Below are 21,016 nucleotides of genomic sequence, written 5' to 3' on the forward strand. Positions count from 1 at the left end.
TGCTTGTATGGGTTGCCCTTATGGACCTTGGAGACAGCCCTTTCCAATGGACGTTTATGTCTCTGACCTAGTGCTGTCCCCAATCTAGAATCCAGACAGGTATGTGCAGTGCTTTGGAAAGCCCCAGGCCACAGTGGGCAGGGTTCACATTGCCCAAGCCATCATGTCCATCCACACCAAGCGGCAGAACAAGGAGCATGTGATTGAGGCCCTGCACAGGGCTAAGTGCAAGTTCCCTGGCTGCCAGAAGATCCACCTCTCAAAGAAGTGGGGCTTTACCAAGTTTAATGTGGATGAATCTGAAGACATGGTCATTGAGAAGCAGCTCATCCCAGATGGTTGTGGGATTAACTACATCCCCAACCGTGTCCCCCTGGACAAGAAGTGGACCCTGCTCTCCTAAGGGCTTCCACTGTGCTGCCTCCTCCTTACTCGTGCCCGCTAATAAATCCTACTTCCTGTCCAAAAATATGTATATATCAAATAACTATAGGAAAAGAGGGAACTCAGAGAAGTGCATGCCGAGAAGAAAACTGTCCTTTTAAAATTTGCCCTTAGCCCATGCTGTTTTAGGTCCCATCATGGCTTTAGTCCTGCTTACTGCAACACTGGGAGGGGAGGCTGGCTGGGGAGTGAGGTGAAAGCTGGCTCATCTGGCCACCTTCTGTCCCTGCAGGTGTCATGTGATTCACCTCAGGAGCTGCTGCATGAGTGGAAATGCTCTCAGTGGTGGAGAATGGACTGGATCTCCGGCTGCCATCCCGGTAGGTGGGCAAGGAAGGATCATGGGTTGGGAAGGACTGCAGAGGACAGCCATTTCATTGATTTTTCTCAGTTTGAAATGAATGGTCACTGTTTGGAAAGACAGGCCTCAGACTGAGAAAAGTTATAGCAGAAGCAGACTCTGAGTGATACCAGAGGAGAGGGTTTGGGGAGGTCGGATAGCTGACCTCAACCCACCCTGTCCTCCCCAGTTTCTTGACTCTGCCATAGAAAAGAATTCAAGAGCAGAGATTGAACAGAAAGTGAAAAGTGAAAACAGGTTTCATGTGAAGAATAAGAAATACACACTTCACAGGGAGAGTGTGGGCTGGCTCCAGAGAGAGAGAGCATAGCTTCAGCAAGTTTGATACAAAAGTAACAAATACACACTTCACAGACAAAGTGCAGACTTGCTTGAGACAGTGAGCAGCAGCCCGCTAAAGGCAGGTTTAACAGAAAAAGCATGAAATACACACCTCACAGGTGAAGTGTGGGCTGGCCCCAGAGAGAGTGAGCAGCGGCCCTGCCTTCTTCCTGGATTTAACTTTTATAGTTTGACTATCTATACATATCCACACTATCTAATGAATATTCATCTAAGGGAGGTGGTTCCCCATTATGTAACAGGTTATGTAACATAGACTTGCACGTGCTCAGTGGTCTCTTTGGAGCAGGCTCATTGATTAAATTCCACCAAATACAGTTGAAATATGCTAGGTGCTCTCTAGCACCTCCAGTGGAAGATCATTCATAAGATAAGCTTCTCTCTACTGAGCATGCTCAGCCACAGGGATTACATAAATCTGCCTCCTGTAGCCTCAGTCTCCATGTGCTTGTGCTGAAAATAGGTGCAACAAAGAACAGTACCTGAGAACTCAGAGGAGGGGCTTGAGTCCTAGGGAAGTGGTTTGAGACCCAGGGGAGTGGTGTGAAACTTGACCCCAAGGAAACTGAGCACCTCATATCTCATGAGGAGATCCTGTCCTTTCTAGATCATCTTATTGGTGATAAAATGAGAACTTTTTTTTTTTTTTTTAAAGATGACCGGTAAGGGGATCTTAACCCTTGACTTGGTGTTGTCAGCACCATTCTCTCCCAAGTGAGGTAACCGGCCATCAGTATATAGGGATCTGAACCCGTGGCCTTGGTGTTATCAGCACCACCCTCACCCAAGTGAGCCACGGGTGGGCTCTATAAAATGAGAACTTACTTTTTAAAAAAAAAATTTTTTTTTGGTTTGTTTTTAATTTATTTATTGAATCAAAATCGATTATACATATTTTGGGGTTGAACATTGAGACATGTTGATTAAATCAATATTATTAGCATATATATTGTTACAACTCGTAATTATTCTTTATGTCCCTTGTCCAACTCTCCCCTTCCCCCATTCCCTCTCCCTCCCGCCTCTAATTGCCCTAGATTTCTTCTCTCCTTCTGAAAGAATAATGGTTACTCTGTTAATTTGTTGCCTAGATGATCTGTCCAATGCTGACAGATGTGATCAGGTCCCCCAATATTATCATAGAGCAGATGCTTCTTCTGTCACTCTGGAATGGGCTTTGCAGAGAGAGACATCCTCTTCTTTGTCTCTGCTGGTGACTCTTCTTATGTGAATGCACTCCAGTGGTTGGCGGACCATCTGCGTTGTGGCTGTGGCGTCTAGCTGCTTTTGCAGCAGCCATGGTTATTGTGGTGGCTGTGGTGGGCCACCCACATGGAGGTGTGTTTTTGGCATGCTCCTTGGCACTGGCGGTATGCCTGGTTGTGGGGTGTGTTTGGTTCCTTTCTCCATGCCTCTGGTCCCTGGGCAGGCCCCAAGGCACTGGAGCCATGTGCCTGGTTGTGGGAGAGGGGTCCAGTCCCCTTCTCCATGTCCCGGGTCTCTGGGCAGGCCCTGAGGTACTGGCTTGGTGTGCCTGGTTGTGGGAGAGAGGTCTGGTCCCCTTATCCATGCCCTGGGTCCCTGGGTGGGCTCTGAGGTGCTGGCATGTTGTGCCTGGCTGTGGGAGGGAGGTCCCGTCCCCTTCTCCATGCCCCGGGTCCCTGGGTGGGCTCCGAGGTGCTGGCATGTTGTGCCTGGTTGTGGGAGGGTGGTCCGGTGGGTCCCTGGGCAGGGGCCAAGGTGCTGGCATGGTGTGCCTAGTTGTGGGAGGGAGATCCAGTCCCCTTCTCCATGCCTCAGGTCCCCGGGTGGACCCTGAAGCTCTGGCTCAGTGTGCCTGGTTGTGGGAGAGAGGTCCAATCCCCTTCTCCATGCCTCAGGTCCCCGGGCGGGTCCTGAAGCACTGGCGCAGTGTGCCTGGTTGTGGGAGAGAGGTCCAGTCCCTGATTCCATACCCCAGGTCCCTGGGTGGGCCCCCAAGTGCTGGCTCAGTGTGCCTGGTTGTGGGAGCAGGGTCCAGTCCCCTTCTCCATGCTTCAGGTCCACAGGCTGGCCCCGAGGCACTGATGCAGTTTGCCTGGAAGTGGGAGTGGGGTCCAGTCCCCAGATCCAAGCCTCCAGTTCCCAGGCAGGCCCCAAGGTGCTGGTAGTGTGCCTGGGCTGGAACTAATTTTTTGTCCTTTGCTTCTAACATGGGGCAACTTCCTATGGGAACCAGTACTTGAGCTGCGTGGTTGTTTAAATTGCTGCTTTGCTGCTGTTTCCCTAGGGAAGGCTTTTTGTGCAGCGCAGGGTTTAATGGTTGGTATTATAGGTACTTCCGGCTCTCCAGAGACCTGGTGGATCTGTGTTCTGTAGAATCTCTGATCTGGACCTGAGTTTTTTCATCAAACTGCACCGCATGCAATTCTGTATTCCTGACCAGTCTCCTCTGCGTGGTCCTGTGCTGAATGGGGGGCAGCTCACCTGTCCTTGCTGTGTCCCAGTGTTCCCCTGGTGGGCACGTCTCCCACACCGCCCGTGCTGCAAACACTTCCCATGGGATGGGCCCATGGTTTCTTGCAATGACTCACCAGCCTCTGAATGGCTCCCTTTTTTCAGTTGTTCTGGCTCCTCGCTCCTGCGTGGGTCAGTGGGAACCCTATTAGTGGGCTTGCTGTCCTGGGGGCCCCCAGGGCCCTCTTCTCTCTCGCTGCCTCCAAGTAACTCCACCTGAAGGGCACAGCTGCGACTTCTGCCAGCTCCTGCTCCATGCGCTCATCAGCTCGAGCCTTAAAGCAGCCGCGGCCCAAACTGCTCAGAGCAGCTTTTTCTTTCTCTCATCATAGATTCTCCCGCCTTCATGAACTCCATAGGTCTCTCCTCCTCTTCCCCTGAGCTCAAGCGGCCCCGGCTTGGCTGATGTTACATTTTTATAGTTGTAAATTTGGTTGATTTGTGGGAGAGAGTGACGCTGTGGACCACCTATTCCGCCATCTTGATTGGATCCCTGAGAACTTACTTTTAAAAATTGCAAATGTAAGATAGCTTTCCATTCAGCCCAGGATTGGATTTCCATTCAGCCTTTCAGCCCTCTGCCCTTAGGCTGTGATTTGGTCACAGTTTGGCCAATGCATCAAATTGGTCAGAAAGAGATACTCCCAGGCATTGGTTTGTTGTTTCAGTAATCGGGGTAAGTTGGTAGCTTATACATACCTTTGAACATTTACTGTTTTCCAGGATTTTTTAAACATAGTTGTTAGTGACCGGTTCACCAGAGCCCCCTCAGACCCTCCTGAAGAGCCCTTTGCACCCTGCTGGGCCCTGGGCTGTCTTGGGCACTCCGTGGACTGAGCTCTGTCACCTCCTTTGAGAGGCAGGAGCTCAGGCAGCTTTTGGGTTGGTCCCTCAGTGGAATCCTGAGGTTGCTTTGGGGGAGAAGCCAGGATTTCCCTTTCTTCCCACTGCTGCTCCCCATTCAGAGAACTTTCTGCTTGAAAGGAACCGTAGCCTTCAGACATGTCCCTTTTCCCCTCTTGGCACTGGAGGGTCCAGCTCCACCTGTTTCACAGTTGGCTTTCATACAAACTGCCCCCTGCCACAAAACCCCCACACCCATGTTGCCTTTCCCATCCCACCCCAGGGCCCTCCAGAGCTGGGGCAGAGCCCTGGGCCAGCTCAGCCTTCTAACAAGGACTGACTCCTTGAGGGTATGCCATATTTATCTCTGCATCCCCTAGCCCAACACATAGTAGCTGTTCAGATGAAGGAAGTGTTTGTACTTTTTATATAATATGCTGATAATATCTTGCACTTAAAAACACATTTAAAATTGTAGTTCTTCAAGATTAAAGACTTTTAAGCTTCAGAGGACACTATCAGGAAAGTGAAAAGACAACTCAAAGAATGAGAGATGTTTACAAATCATATGTCTGATAAGGGTCTAGTATCCAGAATATATTAAGAACCCTTACAGCTCAACAATAGAAAGACAAATAATCCAATTATAAAATGGGCAAAGGATTTGAATAGATATTTCTCCAAAGAAGATACACAAATGGACAATAAATGAAAAGATGCTTAACATCATTAGCTAGAACGACTATAATAATTTAAAAAAAAAACTAGACAGTAACAAATGTTGGTGAGGATGTGGAGAAATCCATAGCTGGTGGGAATGAGAAATGGGGCAGCTACTTTGTAAAACAGTCTGGCAGTTCTTCAACAGGTTAAATATAGTTACCATATGATCCAAAATTCTACTCCCAGTTATGCATCCAAGAGAATTAAAAACATATGTCCACACAAAAACTTGTACCTAAATGTTTGTAGCAGCATTATTTGTAATAGCCAAAGAGTGGAAACAACTCAAATGTCTATTAGCTGATGAATAGATAAATAAAATGTGGTGTATCCATGCATGGAATATTATTTGGTAGTAAAAAGGAATGAAGTTCTTTTTTTTTTTTTTGTCTTTTTTCGTGTCCGGCAATGGATCGCAACCCTCAGTGTCGCGCCCGTACCGGACTGGGACCGGCAACGGGATCGCAACCTTCGGTGTTGCCCCCACACCTCGCTCAGCCAGTGAGCGGGAACCGGTCTGTATGTGGGATCCCAACCCTCGGCGGGAGCGCCACCACGCTCCCAAGCGGCGCACTGTAGCAGTGCGCCACCGGGCTGGCCCAGGAATGAAGTTCTGATACATGCTACATTGTGGATGAACCTTGAAAATATTATGCTAAATCAAAGAAGCCACACACAAAAGGTCACGTTTCATGATTCCATTTACATGAAATGTGCAGAATAGGCAAATCCGTAGAGACAGAAAGTAGACTAGTGATTAGCAGTCACTCCCTATTCCCCTCTCTCCCAGCCCCTGGCAATCACTAATACACAGTGTTTCTTTTTGAAGATGATGAAAATCTTCTAAAATTAGATAATGGTGATGGTCGCACAATCCTGCGAATATAATAAAACTATAGACCTGTATACTTTTTTATTTTTTCCTGCTGCTGTCTGGTAAGGGGATCTGAACGTTTGACCTTGGTGTTATCAGAGCTACACTCTACAGAGTGAGTTAACCGGCCAGCCAGAACGGTACACTTTATTTTATTTTATTTATTTTTTCCTTTTTTGTCTTTTTTTGTGTCCGGCAACGGATCGCAACCCTCAGTGTCGTGCCCGTACCGGACTGGGACTGGCAACGGGATCGCAACCCTCGGTTCTTCACCCGCACGATGCTCAGCCAGTGAGCGAGAACCGGTCTGTATGTGGGATCTGAACCCTCGGTGGGAGTGCCGCCGCACTCCCAAGCGGCGCACTGTAGCAGTGCGCCACCGGGCCAGCCCCTGGAATGGTACACTTTAAATGGGTAAATTTTATGGAATTAAAGCTGTTATTTAAAAAACACATTTAACTTTTCAAAGAATATTAACATTTAGTTTTGGTTAAAATCAAAATGAAAGAGTAAACATTTATTCATAATCCTGTTACCCAACAATTCAAACCAGTTTTTCTGCAAACCCTCCCAGCCCTTTTCCAAACACTTATGTAAGTTTGACATACTTACAATTATTACTGAACAATTTGTACTCTATATTTCCAAAAAGACTTTATGTATTTTTTTTTAACTTTTCTTTCTTTCTCTCTCTTTTTTTTAAATTAATTTATTTTTTTGGTGGCTGGCCAGTACAGGGAGTGAACTCTGGACTAAAGGAGTAGGGTTTTTAAATTTTATTTATTTATTTATTTTTGTCAGCTGGCCAGTACAGGAATTAAACCCTTTACCGTGGTGTTATCAGCACCCACTGTAACTGAGTGAGCTAACCAGCCAGAAGACTTTATGTCCATTTTGTAATGTATTTAGTTAACATTTATTGAGTACTTATATGTGCCAGGCACAGTGCCAAGTGATGAGGACACAAGGATGAATAAAAAATAGGAGCAGTCCCTCCAGTGCTGTACAAGAGGAAGTATTATTTCCATTTAACAGATGAGGAAATTGAGGCTCAGAGAGGTTAAGTGAAATGTCTGACGTGACCCAGATTACTGACAGAGCTGGGACTGAACCTACGCCTCTGGCTCCTGGGCCTAGGATCTTTCTTTTTTTTTCTAAACAGATGACCGGTAAGGGGATCTTAACCCTTATCTTGTTGTTGTCAGCACCACGCTCACCCATTGAGCAACCCGGCCATGGGATCTTTCTTAATGTAGATGATGCTCCTGTTTTCTTGATGTTGTTCTAAAGTAGCAACTTTTGCCTCTTAGCTTATTGATTCTCTGCACAACTTTAATTATGTAAATAAGGGTGGAAGTCTCACCCCTGTCCTAGATGGAGTTACCCAAGCTCCTGTAGCTGTAACTGTGATAGAGCCCGTATTTAAAAACAAGTTTATGTGGCCGTAAGTTCATTGAGGTTCAGTTGAGACAACAGAAAGGATCCATAATGAAGGATATGCAAAACAACAGTAACAGCGTTTATCTCTGGGTGGTGTAAGTGTGTGATTTTCTTTTTCTTCTCTATGCTTTGACTCTATTTGCTATAATTAACATGTGCTAATTTTGCAGAAGGCATCTGTAGATGCGTACATAGATGTGTATGCTCTTGTGGTTGCACATATATTTGGCAATAGGCAGAATCACATTCCAGGGTCTCTCCGTAAGATTTTCCTTTAAAGTCTGTGTTCTGTTTGACACTGCCTAGGTCATCAAGAAGAAGCTAGTGGGATCCGTGAAGTCATTGCAGAAGCAGTATGTGTCCCTGGACACGGTGGTCACTAGTGAAGACGGAGATGCCAACACCATGTGCAGTGCCCTGGAGGCTGTGTTTATCCACGGCCTTCATGCCAAGCACATCCGAGCTGAAGCTGGAGGAAAGAAGAAGAAAAGTGCCCACCAGAAACCTCTGCCTCAGCCTGTCTTCTGGCCCCTTCTGAAAGCTGTCACCCACAAGTGAGATCACCTGGAGAAGTATTGGGGAGGAGTTTCAGAGTGTGGGATGGTTGGCTATTCCTCTCCAGCTGTGTGGGAAGCCAACAGAGACACCCTGTGTTCTAGTGCAGACACAGGGTGAGGTGGGGTGGAGAGTGTCTCATAGAAAGGTGTACCTCTAGGGCCGAGCCCGTGGTGCACTCGGGAGAGTGCGGCGCTGGGAGCGCAGCAGCGGTCCCGCCGCGGGTTCGGATCCTATATAGGGATGACCGGTGCGCTCATAGCGCTCACTGGCTGAGCGCGGTGCGGCCGGTCTCAAAAAGGACAAAAAAAAAAAAAAAGAAAGGTGTACCTCTAGACCAAGCTTCCCAGCTGCTGTACCTGTAGATCTTGAGACCCTCGGTCCTCAGGCAAGAGCTTGTGGCTGCTTTCAGCCACTGGGCTGGGTTGCCTTTAGTAAGAGCAGCCTTTCTTGCCACAGTATGGTAGAGTTAGGTAGTAGCAACAGGGGTTGTATGGCCTGCAAAGCCTAAAATATTTGCTATCTGGCCCTTTACAGAAAAAGGTTGTTGATCCTGCCCTAGAATATTTGAACATTTGTGTTCTAAATATTCTATTCATAAAGAGGTATGGGTTTTGGTTTTTAAGTAAAAGTGGAATTCAGGTAGAGCATCTGAATACTCACCCTGGGACACTTGTCTTTTTGGCCTTGCCCCTAACTACCCAGGCTTTTGAGCAAGTACCTGGCACTATGTCTCTAAGAGCTAATAAATGCCACCCTCATCCCAACGGTGCCTTTTCAGTCTCTGGTCTTCCTTCCTATGCCTACTGCCACTGCCCTGTCTCAGGTTCATACGTGTCTCCTGGGTGACAGTGGCTTTCTTATTGTTCCCCTTATCTCACTCTGCACAGGGGACTGTGGTAGTTCAGAGGGGCATTTACATCAGACTGAGGGATTCAGGAACGGAGTTTGGTGCACCTGGGGTCTGATCTCATTATCCAGAGTAATCCACCCTCAACATAGTTGTGGTTCTGTGCAAAAACCTCCAGCCCACAGGCTCCCAAATGGTAGCCTGGGGTCTGATTCCCCAGAATCTGTATCCTGATCAAGTTCCCTAGGGGATCCCACAGCCAGGTGTGAGAACCCTTGTCGTGCATTGCCCCAGCTGTTGATATTCAAGACCCTCCATTACCTGACTTTGCAACCGAATCACCCACTCTTCCTCCACGTGTGGTAATTGGAGTGCTCCCCACTCCTGCTGCAGGCCAGTTGCTCTCCTGCCCTTTATGCCTTTTTTCTGTCTGTTTCTTATGCCTAGTAGGATCTCCTTCCATCTTTGCCTCTTGAAATCCCTCAGGGCCTGGCTCAGATATTGCCCTTTCTATGGCATTTTTCTTATTCCCACCCAGGAATGATTACTCAACCCCCCGCTCTGTCTCTATGAACAGAACGGCTTGCCTCGATGTGTCCTTGAAAGGCAGTTACTTGGACTGAGGGCAGGGACCATGTCTTTATCACAGCTCCCAGGAGTTTGTACCTAGGGGTTCAGCAAACAAGTATCGAATGAGCAGGTGATGGCAGGGGTCCAAGGGGTAGTTTTTCTTGTTGTTTTTTGTTTGTTTTTTCCCAAGATGACCGGTAAGGGGATCTTAACCCCTGACTTGGTGTTGTCAGCACCATGCTCAGCCAGTGAGCTAACCGGCCATCCCTATACAGGATCCGAACCCATGGCCTTGGTCTTATCAGCACTGCAATCTCCCGAGTGAGCCACGGGCTGGCCCGGCAAGGGGTAGTTTTAATGAACTTGGAAATTATCCTTCATGACATAACCTTGAAAATTGGGAGTTGTAGTTCAATATTTCTGTATTCCTCTTAAAACACTATCATCCAAGAATTTTTCATGCCTGTATAGATATTTGTAGTCATTATTATTGGTTCTTGCTACCCAGTGGATAAAACAATATCAGTGATTTCAGTGATTTGAGGTAGTTTTTGGAAATGAGTCTGTTCTTTGCCTTCCCAGACACATCATCTCGGAATTGGAGCATCTGATCTTTGTCAACACAGACGTGGGCCGCTGCCGGGCATGGCTGCGGCTGGCCCTCAACGACGGCCTGATGGAGTGCTACCTGAAACTGCTCCTCCAGGAGCAGGCCCGGCTGTGCGAGTACTATCAGCCCACAGCCCTGCTTCGAGACGCCGAGGAGGGCGAGTTCCTCCTCAGCTTCCTGCAGGGGCTAACGTCCTTGTCCTTTGAACTCTCCTACAAGTCTGCCATCTTAAATGAGTGGACGCTCACCCCATTGGCCCTCTCTGGGCTTTGCCCACTCTCTGAGCTTGACCCTCTCACTACCTCTGGCGCGGAACTACAGCGAAAGGAGTCTCTGGATTCAGTTTCCCATTCCTCAGGTTCAGAGGACATTGAAGTCCAGCACTCAGGCCATAAGATCCAGCAGAGTAGGAAGCTCACTGCCTCCTCGCTCAGCCTGGACACAGCCGGTTCATCGCAGCTGTCCTGCAGCCTAAACTCTGATAGCTGCCTACTCCAAGAGAATGACTCCAAGAGTCCAGACCATTCTGAGGAGCCCATGTCCTATGACTCTGACCTGGGCATAGCCAATGCTGATGATTCAGACCGATCTCTTCAAGAGTGAGTGTTCCTCCCACGCCCCTGACCTCCCTCTGTACTCCCTTCCTTTCTGTTGCACATGATTGTCTGCCACTGAACTCCATCAGTGTATAAAGAAAGTCAAAGCAGACTGTGTTTCTCTTTGGAGACTGGAGTTGCTGGGAGCTGCAATGGAGGCAGCATGGACACAGCAGGAAGGAAGGATTTAGAAGGGCTCAAGCTGGCTCACGCTGCAGCTCTGCCCCTGGGTGGCCTTTGACAAGCCACTTAGTCTCTCTGAAGAAGATACTACTGTCTTCTTCATCCAGGGGGAAAGAGACTAATGGTTCAGATCATATGTACAACTTCTGACAAATGCAGTAAAGCATAATGCATGCAGGTGTGACCTCACAGAAGACCTGGGATAGCTAAAACCTGAGTGATGCTTGGAGGGGTGGTGTATAATGGGGACAAGCGAGTGTGTGCAAGAGTATGTGCAGCAGACTAACTCGACTGGACAGGGGGGCTGGGCAGAGCCTTCTATACACAGCCTTCCTCAAAAATTAATTTTTGGTGGCTGGCCAGTTAGGTCATTTGATACAGCATGGTGCTGGTGACACCAAGGTCAAAGGTACAGGCCAGCCACCGAACTAAAAAAAATAATTTTTGAATAACCTTTTTATGGTTAAAAAAATGACACATGTACAGTGAGAGGTCTTTCCCATTCATGTCCCCATCCAGTGTCTTCTTTTTCCCTTCCACCCCCTTGACTGTAATTGTTAATTTTTTGCATATTCTTTCAGAGTTTCTAAATGCATCCACAACAAATACCCATATATAGATTTAAATATTTCTTCCTTATTTCTTACTCCCACCCACATCTTTTCCACAAAAAGTAGTATTTATATACTGTTCTGTAGCTTGTTTTGGAGATCTGTTCATATCAGAGCCTCTTCTGTTTTTTTTTTTTTTTTTTTTCCCATTGCACATTGTTTCATTGTATGAAAGTACCTTAGTTTTTTGGCATGTTTTTGCAACTGGCTCTGTACCTTAGTTTTTTTAATTGGCCCTGTATTTAATGGACAATGTAGTACATTGTTTCCCTAAATAATCTCGTGTATATGGTCTCCTAGTTCTATGCAAGTATTTCTGTTCATTTAACCCAGAAGCAAAATTGCTGGGCCCAAGGAAAAGTTAATTTGTAATTTTCACAGACATAGATTGAACATCCCTCACCCAAAAATCCAAAATCTGCAATGTTCCAAAATCCAAAACTTTTTGAGTGCCAATATGACACTCAGACAAAATGCTCATCGGACCATTTCAGATTTCAGATTTTTGGATTACAGATGCTCTACCATTAAGGATCTGCCAATATTCCAAAGTCCAAAATAAATAATAATCTGGAAACACTTCTGGTCCCAAGCATTTGTGAGAAGGGATATTTAACCTGTGCTGCCTATTCACACTCCACGGGAATATACCTACATCCTCTCAGCCTTGCCAACAGAAGGTATTATCAGACTTTTGGATATCTGCTTATCTGAAAGGTGAAAAATGATAACCTTTTATTAAGGGCCTCCTTCAGTCGGACCCATGTTCCATCAGCCCGAGTTTAAGACCTTCTTTTCCATTCCTGCTGCCCCCCTCACCCCTCCGCCCACGTTCAGTTCCTTCCAGGTTTCCCACGCAGTGTGAGAATAGCACCAGGATTGGGTGCTATTCCAGGCTGGGCTTGGAGCAGACCTGTTTTTGAGTCCTGTTCCACCACTTGCAAGTCCAGTAGTGTCAGGCAAATTGCTAACTCTTTCTGAAGCTCTGTTTCTTCATCTTTAATATGGAGATTCCCTCATAGGGCTGTTTGAGAATCAAATCAAATGCCTGTCAGTTGCACACATGAGAATGTAGGCCCCAGAAATGGCTTCTGATCACTGAGCACATTAGATGGAGTTTTCAGATGTCAAATGGAGGAATTTAGATAGAACACACTGGAGAGGAGCAGTCCTTGCCTTCAGAGATAGCTGGCCTGTGGCGTGACTTAGGCGCGTGGTGTAACTTAGGTTCACTCACCTGTCTTAGCTCTTAATGTATCTCTGTCTCCTTCACAGACCAGCCAGCCTTCTCTTTGTCATGTGCCTTGCCTTTATCTCTCATGAGTCTTATGATTGGAAAATTCCAGCTTAAGGTCATTGAATCAGTAACCATCCACCCTATGTGGGAAGTGTTATCCTGGGTGTTACGGGGGAGCTCACGGGGCAAGGGTCAGGATGTATAGATGAATACTGGACAGTGAGGTGAGGAACTGGCAAACATGAAACACAGATGCACAACCACATGTCCAGTGCCATCATTGTTAGAGCTGGGCCTCGAAGCTGGTCTTTGAGCATCCACAGAGACCAGCATTTCTTGGAGCGTATATTTTAAGGGTAAAAGATTCTCACTAACACTTAGAGTTTACTAAAGTTATTATTATATTGCTTAAATATCTGTAGCTTGAAATTAGGTATAAATACCTTGTGCTTATTGTTTCAAGTATAAAATCAAAACATTTACAAATTAGGCACAAAGTACAAAACACATAACATTCAAAATGAAACTTATTAAATGAAATTTATTAATTTAATACAAGGGGTTCTGTTTTGCGGAAACCAAATTGCAGTTTGCTTTGTGACTAGATGATTGGCTATTCTGAGTAGCTGCTTTTGCATTCATTGGGTCTGTATTAGAAGTATCGCCAAGGGGCATAAGTAGAGTCTAGTGGTTAAGAATGTGGACTCAGAGTTGGCTGGTTAGATCTGTTGGTGAGAATGTGGTGCTCATAACACCAAGGTCTGGGATTCAATCCTTGTACCAGCCAGCATTAAAAAAAAAAAAGAAAAAAGAAAAAAAGTCTCTCAGGAGCCAGCACTGCCTGAGTCTTCCATTTACCAGCTTTGCGACCTTGGTCAAGTTGCTCAGCCTTTCTGATCTGATGTCCCCATCTGTAAGATGGAGATAAGATAATTCTTCAGAGGAATGCTGGGAGGATTAATTGAGTGAAGATATGTAAAGTGTGTAGACCAGTGCCTGGCATGTAGGTATCAATTGTGCTCAATAGGTGGTATTGTCATTTTATTACTAGGTACCTGTGACATCAGTTCTCCTACTAGTTGTCTCTATATAAACTGCTTTTGCCCATTTTGTTTGTATAGGGCTGGCCGGTAAGGGGGTCTGAACTCTTGACCTTGGTGTTATAACACTATGCTCTATCCAAGTGAGCTAACTGGCCAGCCCTATATGAACTGCTGCAAAGCCTTTGGTTGTTAATATTTGTCAGATATCATTGTCATGAATCCTTCTCTGGGGGAAATGATTCTTAGCACTTGTAGCCCACCTCTGTGCTTTTTGCAGTGGCCCTTGTGTGCCAAAATAGTTGTTCGGCAAAACTGCAGGCTCCAAATCACTTGGCATGACTACTTTATAAAGTGGTCCTCCAGATTCTCCAGGCCAAGCTTTCTATTTATTGCACACCCATGTATGTACACATATATACATGTGCCTATAGGACATATACTTTTTCTCAGATTGTTTTCTAAATGAAACTACAGTGTTTTAAAATTTTTGAATAGAAAGTTTTTAAAAAACACTGCCCTGAGCCAAACAAAATAGGGAGGATTGTTGCCATTTCACAGTTTCATTTCTATGTTGCATTGTCTTCTGACTTTTCTTTCTTTTGCTTTTCATTCAGAATCTTGTCTCTTGCACTCTTTTCCACTTGATGCAAATGTCTCTTATTTTCATCAGGCTGTAAAGACCAGTACTGATTCTGGTGAAGCTTTATGAACTTGATTTCACCTTGACCTGAGTTCTGATTTGCTGGAAGCTCCAATTTATCACACAAGCTTCTTGCTTCTTGGGGGCATTTCTTTAGGCATTGTCACTCATTCTAACACTCAGTCTACTTTGATATTAAGATCTTTCTTATAGATTAGGATTCATTTATGATTGATCATCATTTTGGTAATGCTAATGAGCATTTCCATAAATTTGGCTTTTTTTTTTTTCCTTTTTGTCTTTTTTTGTGACTGGTAACGGGATCGCAACCCTCAGTGTCGCGCCCGTACCGCAACCGGCAGTGGGATCGCAACCCTCGGTGTTGCACCCGCACCGCGCTCAACCAGTGAGCCGACCGGTCTCTATATGGGATCCGAACCCTCGGCGGGAGCGCTGCCGCACTCCCAAGTGCCGCACTCTACGGAGTGCGCCACCGGGCCGGCCCTAAATTTGGCTTTTTTACCTAAAGTTTTATACTTGTGTACATAGAAACTAAGCAGTGTTATCAATGATAATAAAAACAGCTACATTAACAAGTTGAGGTTAACATTTATTACTTATTTTGTGCCACTCTACTAAGCATTTTGCCTGTATTATCTCATTAGGTCTCTGTCACAGCCATAAAAGGTGGGTGCTATTACTATTCCTGTTTTATAGATAAGAGAATCAAAGTCCATGATCTTTAAGAACCTAGATGGACTCAGGAGCCCTGGCTCTTAATCATTCACTGCACTGCCTCCCAGATGCCTTTCAGGAACTGGGACCTCACAGGACATTTGTCAAAAATCTGCCTCCCTAGTTTATTTCTGAAAGTGGCCGCATTCTGTCGCAGTGGTTTGGACACATCCAATTGGTTAGCAAATGTCCTTTCCTTCTCTGCCTGTGAAAACGACCCCTTTGTTTCTAGAATTCAACATTGCTCACTCCTTGAAAGTTGCACTCTTGGGTATTCATCGGTCTGTGTTTAGAGTGAGACCTTTCAGCAAGAACCAGCATGGGCCTGCCTCCCCCATAACTATTCCACAAACACCTTTCCAGCTTTTCTGATTGGTTACCTATTTCTTTTTTTTTTATCAAGATAGGATTCACATATCATAAAATTCACCATCTTAAAGTGTATAATTCAGTGGTATTTAGTATATTCACGAGGTTGTGCAACATTGCTACTATCTAATTTAAGAACATTTTTATCACCCTATAAGGAAACTCCTCACTTTAGCTATGGATTTGCCTATTTGGGACATTCCATATAAATGGAATGATACAATACATGGCTTTTTGTGGCTGGTTTCTTTCACTGAGTATGTTTTCAAGGTTCATTCATGTTATAGCATGTATCATGGCTGAATCATATTTCATTGTGGGAATATTCCACAATTTGTTTCTCCGTTCATCAGTTAACGGACTTACCCCCTCCACTTTTTGTCCATTATGTGTAATGTTGCTATGAACATTCACATACAAATATTTGTGTGGACACATGTTTTTAATTCTCTTAAGTAGTATAGGTAGAGGTAGAATTGCTGGGTCATCTGTTAACTATGTTTAACTTCTTTTTTTTTTTTTTTTGATGGTTGGCAGGTATAGGGATCTGAACCCTTGACCCTAGTGTACTGTGTTTAACTTCTTGAGGAACTACCAAACTGTTTTCCACAGCAGCTGTGCCATTTTATGTTCCCATCTCTAATGTGTTGTGTAAGAGACTTAACTTCACATAAAAAAGTGCCAACACTTGTCATTCTCTGTCTTTTTTATTACAGCCATCCTGGTGGGTTAGCGATATCTCATTGCAGTTGATTTGCATTTCCCTGATGACTGTTGATGTTGAGCATTTTTTGAAGGGCTTACTGGCCATTTGTATATATTCTTTGGAGAAATATCTATTCAAATCCTTTGCCCATTTTAAAATTTGGTTATTTGTCTTTTTTATTATTGAGTTGTAAGAGTTCTTTATATATTCTGGATACTAGACCTTATATGTGATTTACAAATATTTCCCCCCATTCTGTGGGTTGTCTTTTTACTTTCTTGATAGTATCCTTTGAAGCACAAAAGTTTTTAATTTTAATGAAGTTCAATTTATCTATTTTTTAATTGGTTGCTTATGGTTTAGATGTTATATCTAGGAAAACATTGCCTAATCCAAAGACATGAAATCTATACCTATATTTCCTTTTAAGAGTGTTATAGTTTTCACACTTATATTTGCATCTTTCATCCATTTTGAGTTAATTTTTGTATATGGTGTGAGATAGCGGTCCAACTTTATTCTTTTGCATGTGACTATGCACTTATCCCAGCAATGTTTGTTGAAAAAACTGTTCTTTCTCCATTGAAATGTCTTGGTGTCCATGTTGAAAATTAATTGCTCATAATTTTATGGGTTGTTCTTGACTATAATTAATGTCTTAATGTTTGGGGTTATGAGTAAGAGCAGAGCTCAGTGAGAAGACAATCAGGTTAGCTACTTGAGTTCTAAAATCCTCGTTTCCATAAACCCAAATTAAGGGGAACTTATGTATCTTCTGGACCTCCTTTAAGCCCTTAGGGCAGATGTGTGCAGTCTCTTAGGCTTCAGACAGCTTTGTTGCCACCTGACCCTGCATTTGTCCATGACAGACTTCACTTGTTTATAAGCAGAAGATGAAACAACAAATGGGTTTATTTTAGAAATGGAACTTAGATTCTCAAAAGCGTCAGGAAATGGAGGAGCAGTCACTAGCCAGTGCACATTCCAGAAAGCCTAGAGATATGTTTCTGTGCGGTGTGTGTGTGCAGCATGTATGTGTACAAAGGCAGTAACATTGTTTCCCTGTGGCCCCAGGAAGCACCAGAGGGGACAGGGAGTGACAGTGCCACTGGGAGGAGTAGGTGGACAGCCCATGTATACTTGTATACACCCTTGCACACCTTGCTTATACTGTTGGGGAGCCCCGGCCTGAGATGCTCTGTTCATGGAGGCTCTGCTGCAGACAGAGGGTTTTGTTTTTTTTTTTTAAAGATGACTGATAAGGGGATCTTAATCCTTGACTTGGTGTTGTCAGCACCATGCTCACCCAGTGAGGTAACCGGCCATCCCTATATGGGATCCGAACCTGTGGCCTTGGTGTTATCAGCACCACACTCTCCTGAGTGAGCCATGGGCCGGCCCTGCGGTGTTTTCATAAATATTGCCCAGACAACCATTTCTTTGGCTGAGTAGACTCTCCAGGCCCACAGTTAGCCTGTTCAGAATGGCATTCAGTTCCCATTCACACCAAGTCCTCTGTCTCTGCTTTTTGAGCTTTTCCACCTGACATCCTGGGCTCCACAACTCACTGTCTTCCTCATCTGTGCTAGTTCCAGCCAGGAAGAACCACTGGTGGGAGTGTTAGAGGAAAGCTGTGTGTGCATTAAGAGGGTGGTGTTTGTTTGTTTGTTTGTTTTAAATCATAAAACAGCAGTTTTCCATTCTTACTCCTGCCCCAATTGCCTTGGGCACTGTAGCCTGACATCCTGTCACACAGGTTTCTTTGTTTAAAAATTTCTAGGGTGTTGTCGGAATTCAGCAAAGCCCAGGTAAACTCTGTGCCAACCAACAGACTGAGCCAAGAATTGGAGATTCCCACGCTCCAAACCTTGCTGTCCCGCCACGGCCTCGACTCCAGCACACACCCACACTTTGATGTGCCGGCAGAGCTCCTTCCTGCCCAAGCATCCTCTGGGCCTCGCGATGGTGGCCACAAGCAGCAGCTGCTTTCCCAGGTGCCTGGCACCCTGGATTTGCAGCAGCCAGGCACTGCCCCAGCTGTCCCTGCAGAGAGCCAGGCCAGCAGCCTTCTAGTACCGGGAGAGACAACCAGAGCAGCCAGTCAACGGAGTGGCCTGCAGAAGGCCCTGGAGGATGACAGAGCTGGGCCGAAGCTTGTGGTTTCCTCACCCACCAGCCCGGTGAGTGGGGCAAGCTGTTCGGGAGAAGGTCATGGGGAAATGTGTCCGAGCTGATGCAGGGTTTCTCCAGCTAGTGACCCCGAGTGGTCTCTGCCTTCTCCCCATAGCCTCCCCATCCTTGTGGGGGGGAGTGTTAATAGCATTGAAACGATGGCGCTGATGTGTCTTGGTGGGTGAGTAGTGGAAATAAGCCAGGCACTGGGCTGGTCACTTCCCATAGTCTCCTGTCATCTTCACATTGACCCTGTGAAGAAGGTCAGTCCCATCTGACCGCAGTCTTGGCCCTTAACTAATCTAAGTCACCAACATATAAGGCCTTAGGCAAGTCACTTCACCTCTCTCTGCCTCAGTTTCCTCCTTAGTACTTATTAAATTAATGTTTTCAAAAAATACCAGGCTTTGAAAATACTCACTTTATGACTTGAACTGGGTTTTAGAACTGCTGTCTGGTGTGACAGCTACTAGCCACACTTGGCTATTGAGCACTTAAAATGTGGCTAGTCCAAATTAATTGAGATGTGCTGTGTAAAATAAGCACTGGTTTTTGACAACTTAGTGTGAAAAAAAGAATGTTAAATCTCATTAATAATTTTTTATTGATCACATGTTAAAATGAAAATATTTTGGATATATTGAGTTAAATAAAATGTATTATTAAAATAATTTCACCTGTTTCTTTTTACTTTTTTTTATTTTTGTTTTTTGGTCACTGGCTGGTACCAGAATGCAAACCCTTGACCTTGGTGTTACCAACACAGTGCTCTATCTGAGCTAACCAGCGAGCCCATCTTTTTAGTTTTTTTAATGTGGTTACTAGAACATTAAAAATTACATATGTGGCTGGTATTGTATTTCTGTTGGACAGAACTGTTCTAGAATAAGCCAATATAGTCTGTTGAAAACCCCATTAAGCCAGCCCTGGGCATCGCCTTGAGAGAGCCATGGGTGGAGAGGCTTGAGAACTCTTAGCCCAATGAAGTGTCAGTCAAAGGCTGTGAACTCCAGCTCTTTACCTTTTTCATTTATGCTTGTGTGGCCTTTCAAGTTTCTCCGACAAAGTTATTGACTTTTATTGAGTGTCAGTAGGAAAGGTATGTGTGTGGTATCCACCCCTTCTGTAATTGAAGCCCCACCTGCCTAGCCAGGGCAGGGGGACCTACAGAGAAAGTGCACAGGAGGGAAGGCGAGAGTGTGGGTCAGGGTTCGTGCCAAGCTGAAGGGAGAGAGAATGAATTCCTTTATAGGTTTGGGTGCCTCTGACTACTTATCTCTCTGGGTTTCACACTTACACTGTACCAAGGAGGGTCAAGGAGAGTAGAAGTGGGAATTTGTATGCTCATGTGCACAGGACACACAGTGCCAGCGTTTATCCCAGCTGTGGGCTGGGGCTCACAGTGGGATATAGTCTTGCTTTTTCAAATCCATCTGTGCTCATCTCTCCTTTGGGTGGTAGCTTCTATACTGTATAATTCAGGATGGGGCCAGGGCCATGAAATAGATGGGCAGAGGCACATCCCCTCATTATTTTAGAGGGTTTTATTGAGATATAATTTACATACCATACGATTCACTTAATTAAAGTATAATTCACTGTTTTTTAGTATATTCATGGGGCTGTGTACCCATCACCATGATCTAATTTTAGAACATTTTTATCCCCATAAAAGAAACCCCCTACCCATTAGCAGTCACTCCCTACCTTTCTCCCCTTCCCCTACCTCACCCTCCTCAACCTGTGCAATCACCAGTCTACTTTCTGTCTCTAGTTTTGCCTGTTCTGAACATTTTATATAAATGGATTCATATAATATGTGACCTTTTGTGTCTGGCTTCTTTTCCCTAGTGTAACGTTTTAAAGGTACATCCATGTTGTAGCATGTATCAGGACTTCATTTCTTTTTATTGATGAGTAATGTTACATAGTATATTGCATTGTATGACTGTGTCACATTTTATTTATGCATTCATCAATTGATGAACATTTGGCTTATTTCCACTTTGGGACTGTTATAAATAATGCTGCTACAACATTTATTTATAAGTTTTAGTGTGGACATATGTTTTTATCTTTTTTTGGCAGCTGGCCTGTATGGGGATCAGAATGGACATACGTTTTTAATTCTTTTGGATGCTTAAGTAGGAGTAGAACTTTTGGATCATATGGCAACTATATTGAACTTATTGAGGAACTGCCAAACTGTTTTACAAAGCAGCTGCACCACCAGTAATTTATTTCTCTATATCCTCACCAACAAGGTTGTTACTATCTAGTTTTTAAAAAATTACTATAGCCATCCTAGTGGTTGAGAAGTGGTAGCTCATCGTGGTTTTGATTTGCATTTCCCTGATGGCTAATAATGTTAAGCATCTTTTCATGTGTTTATTGGCCATTTGTGTACCTTCTTTGGAGAAATGTCCTTTCAAACTTTTGCCAATTTTTAAATTGGGTTGTCTTGAGCCAAGCCGCGGGTTCGGATCCTATATAGGGATGGCCAGTGCGCTCACTGGCTGAGCACAGTGTGGCCGATCTCACAAAAAGACAAAAAATAAATAAATAAATAAATAAATTGGGTTGTCTTTTTATCACTGAGCTTTAATAATTCTTTTT

At 44.8% G+C, this 21,016-nt stretch overlaps 1 protein-coding gene across 1 annotated transcript; it reads left to right on the forward strand.

Annotated features, from left to right (window-relative positions):
- Positions 1-163: 163 nt before the first annotated feature.
- LOC103607129 (pleckstrin homology domain-containing family M member 1-like) lies at positions 164-18,594 on the forward strand. The gene is made up of 6 exons (XM_008591668.1): positions 164-384; positions 677-764; positions 7,830-8,077; positions 10,081-10,265; positions 10,467-10,707; positions 18,009-18,594. The coding sequence occupies exons 1-6, from the start codon at positions 164-166 to the stop codon at positions 18,460-18,462; spliced, it is 1,437 nt and encodes a 478-aa protein (XP_008589890.1). The 3' UTR covers positions 18,463-18,594.
- The last annotated feature ends 2,422 nt before the right edge of the window (positions 18,595-21,016 follow it).

This window comes from Galeopterus variegatus, unplaced genomic scaffold (genome assembly GCF_000696425.1).
Source record: "Galeopterus variegatus unplaced genomic scaffold, G_variegatus-3.0.2 Scaffold7151, whole genome shotgun sequence".
Taxonomy (NCBI): domain Eukaryota; kingdom Metazoa; phylum Chordata; class Mammalia; order Dermoptera; family Cynocephalidae; genus Galeopterus; species Galeopterus variegatus.

Coding starts and splice junctions, on each gene's coding strand:
- LOC103607129 (XM_008591668.1), top strand. CDS start 164: ATGTCCATCCACACCAAGCGGCAGAACAAGGAGCATGTGATTGAGGCC. Junction 765..7,829: donor GATCTCCGGCTGCCATCCCG/GTAGGTGGGCAA, acceptor GACACTGCCTAG/GTCATCAAGAAGAAGCTAGT. Junction 8,078..10,080: donor CTGAAAGCTGTCACCCACAA/GTGAGATCACCT, acceptor TTGCCTTCCCAG/ACACATCATCTCGGAATTGG.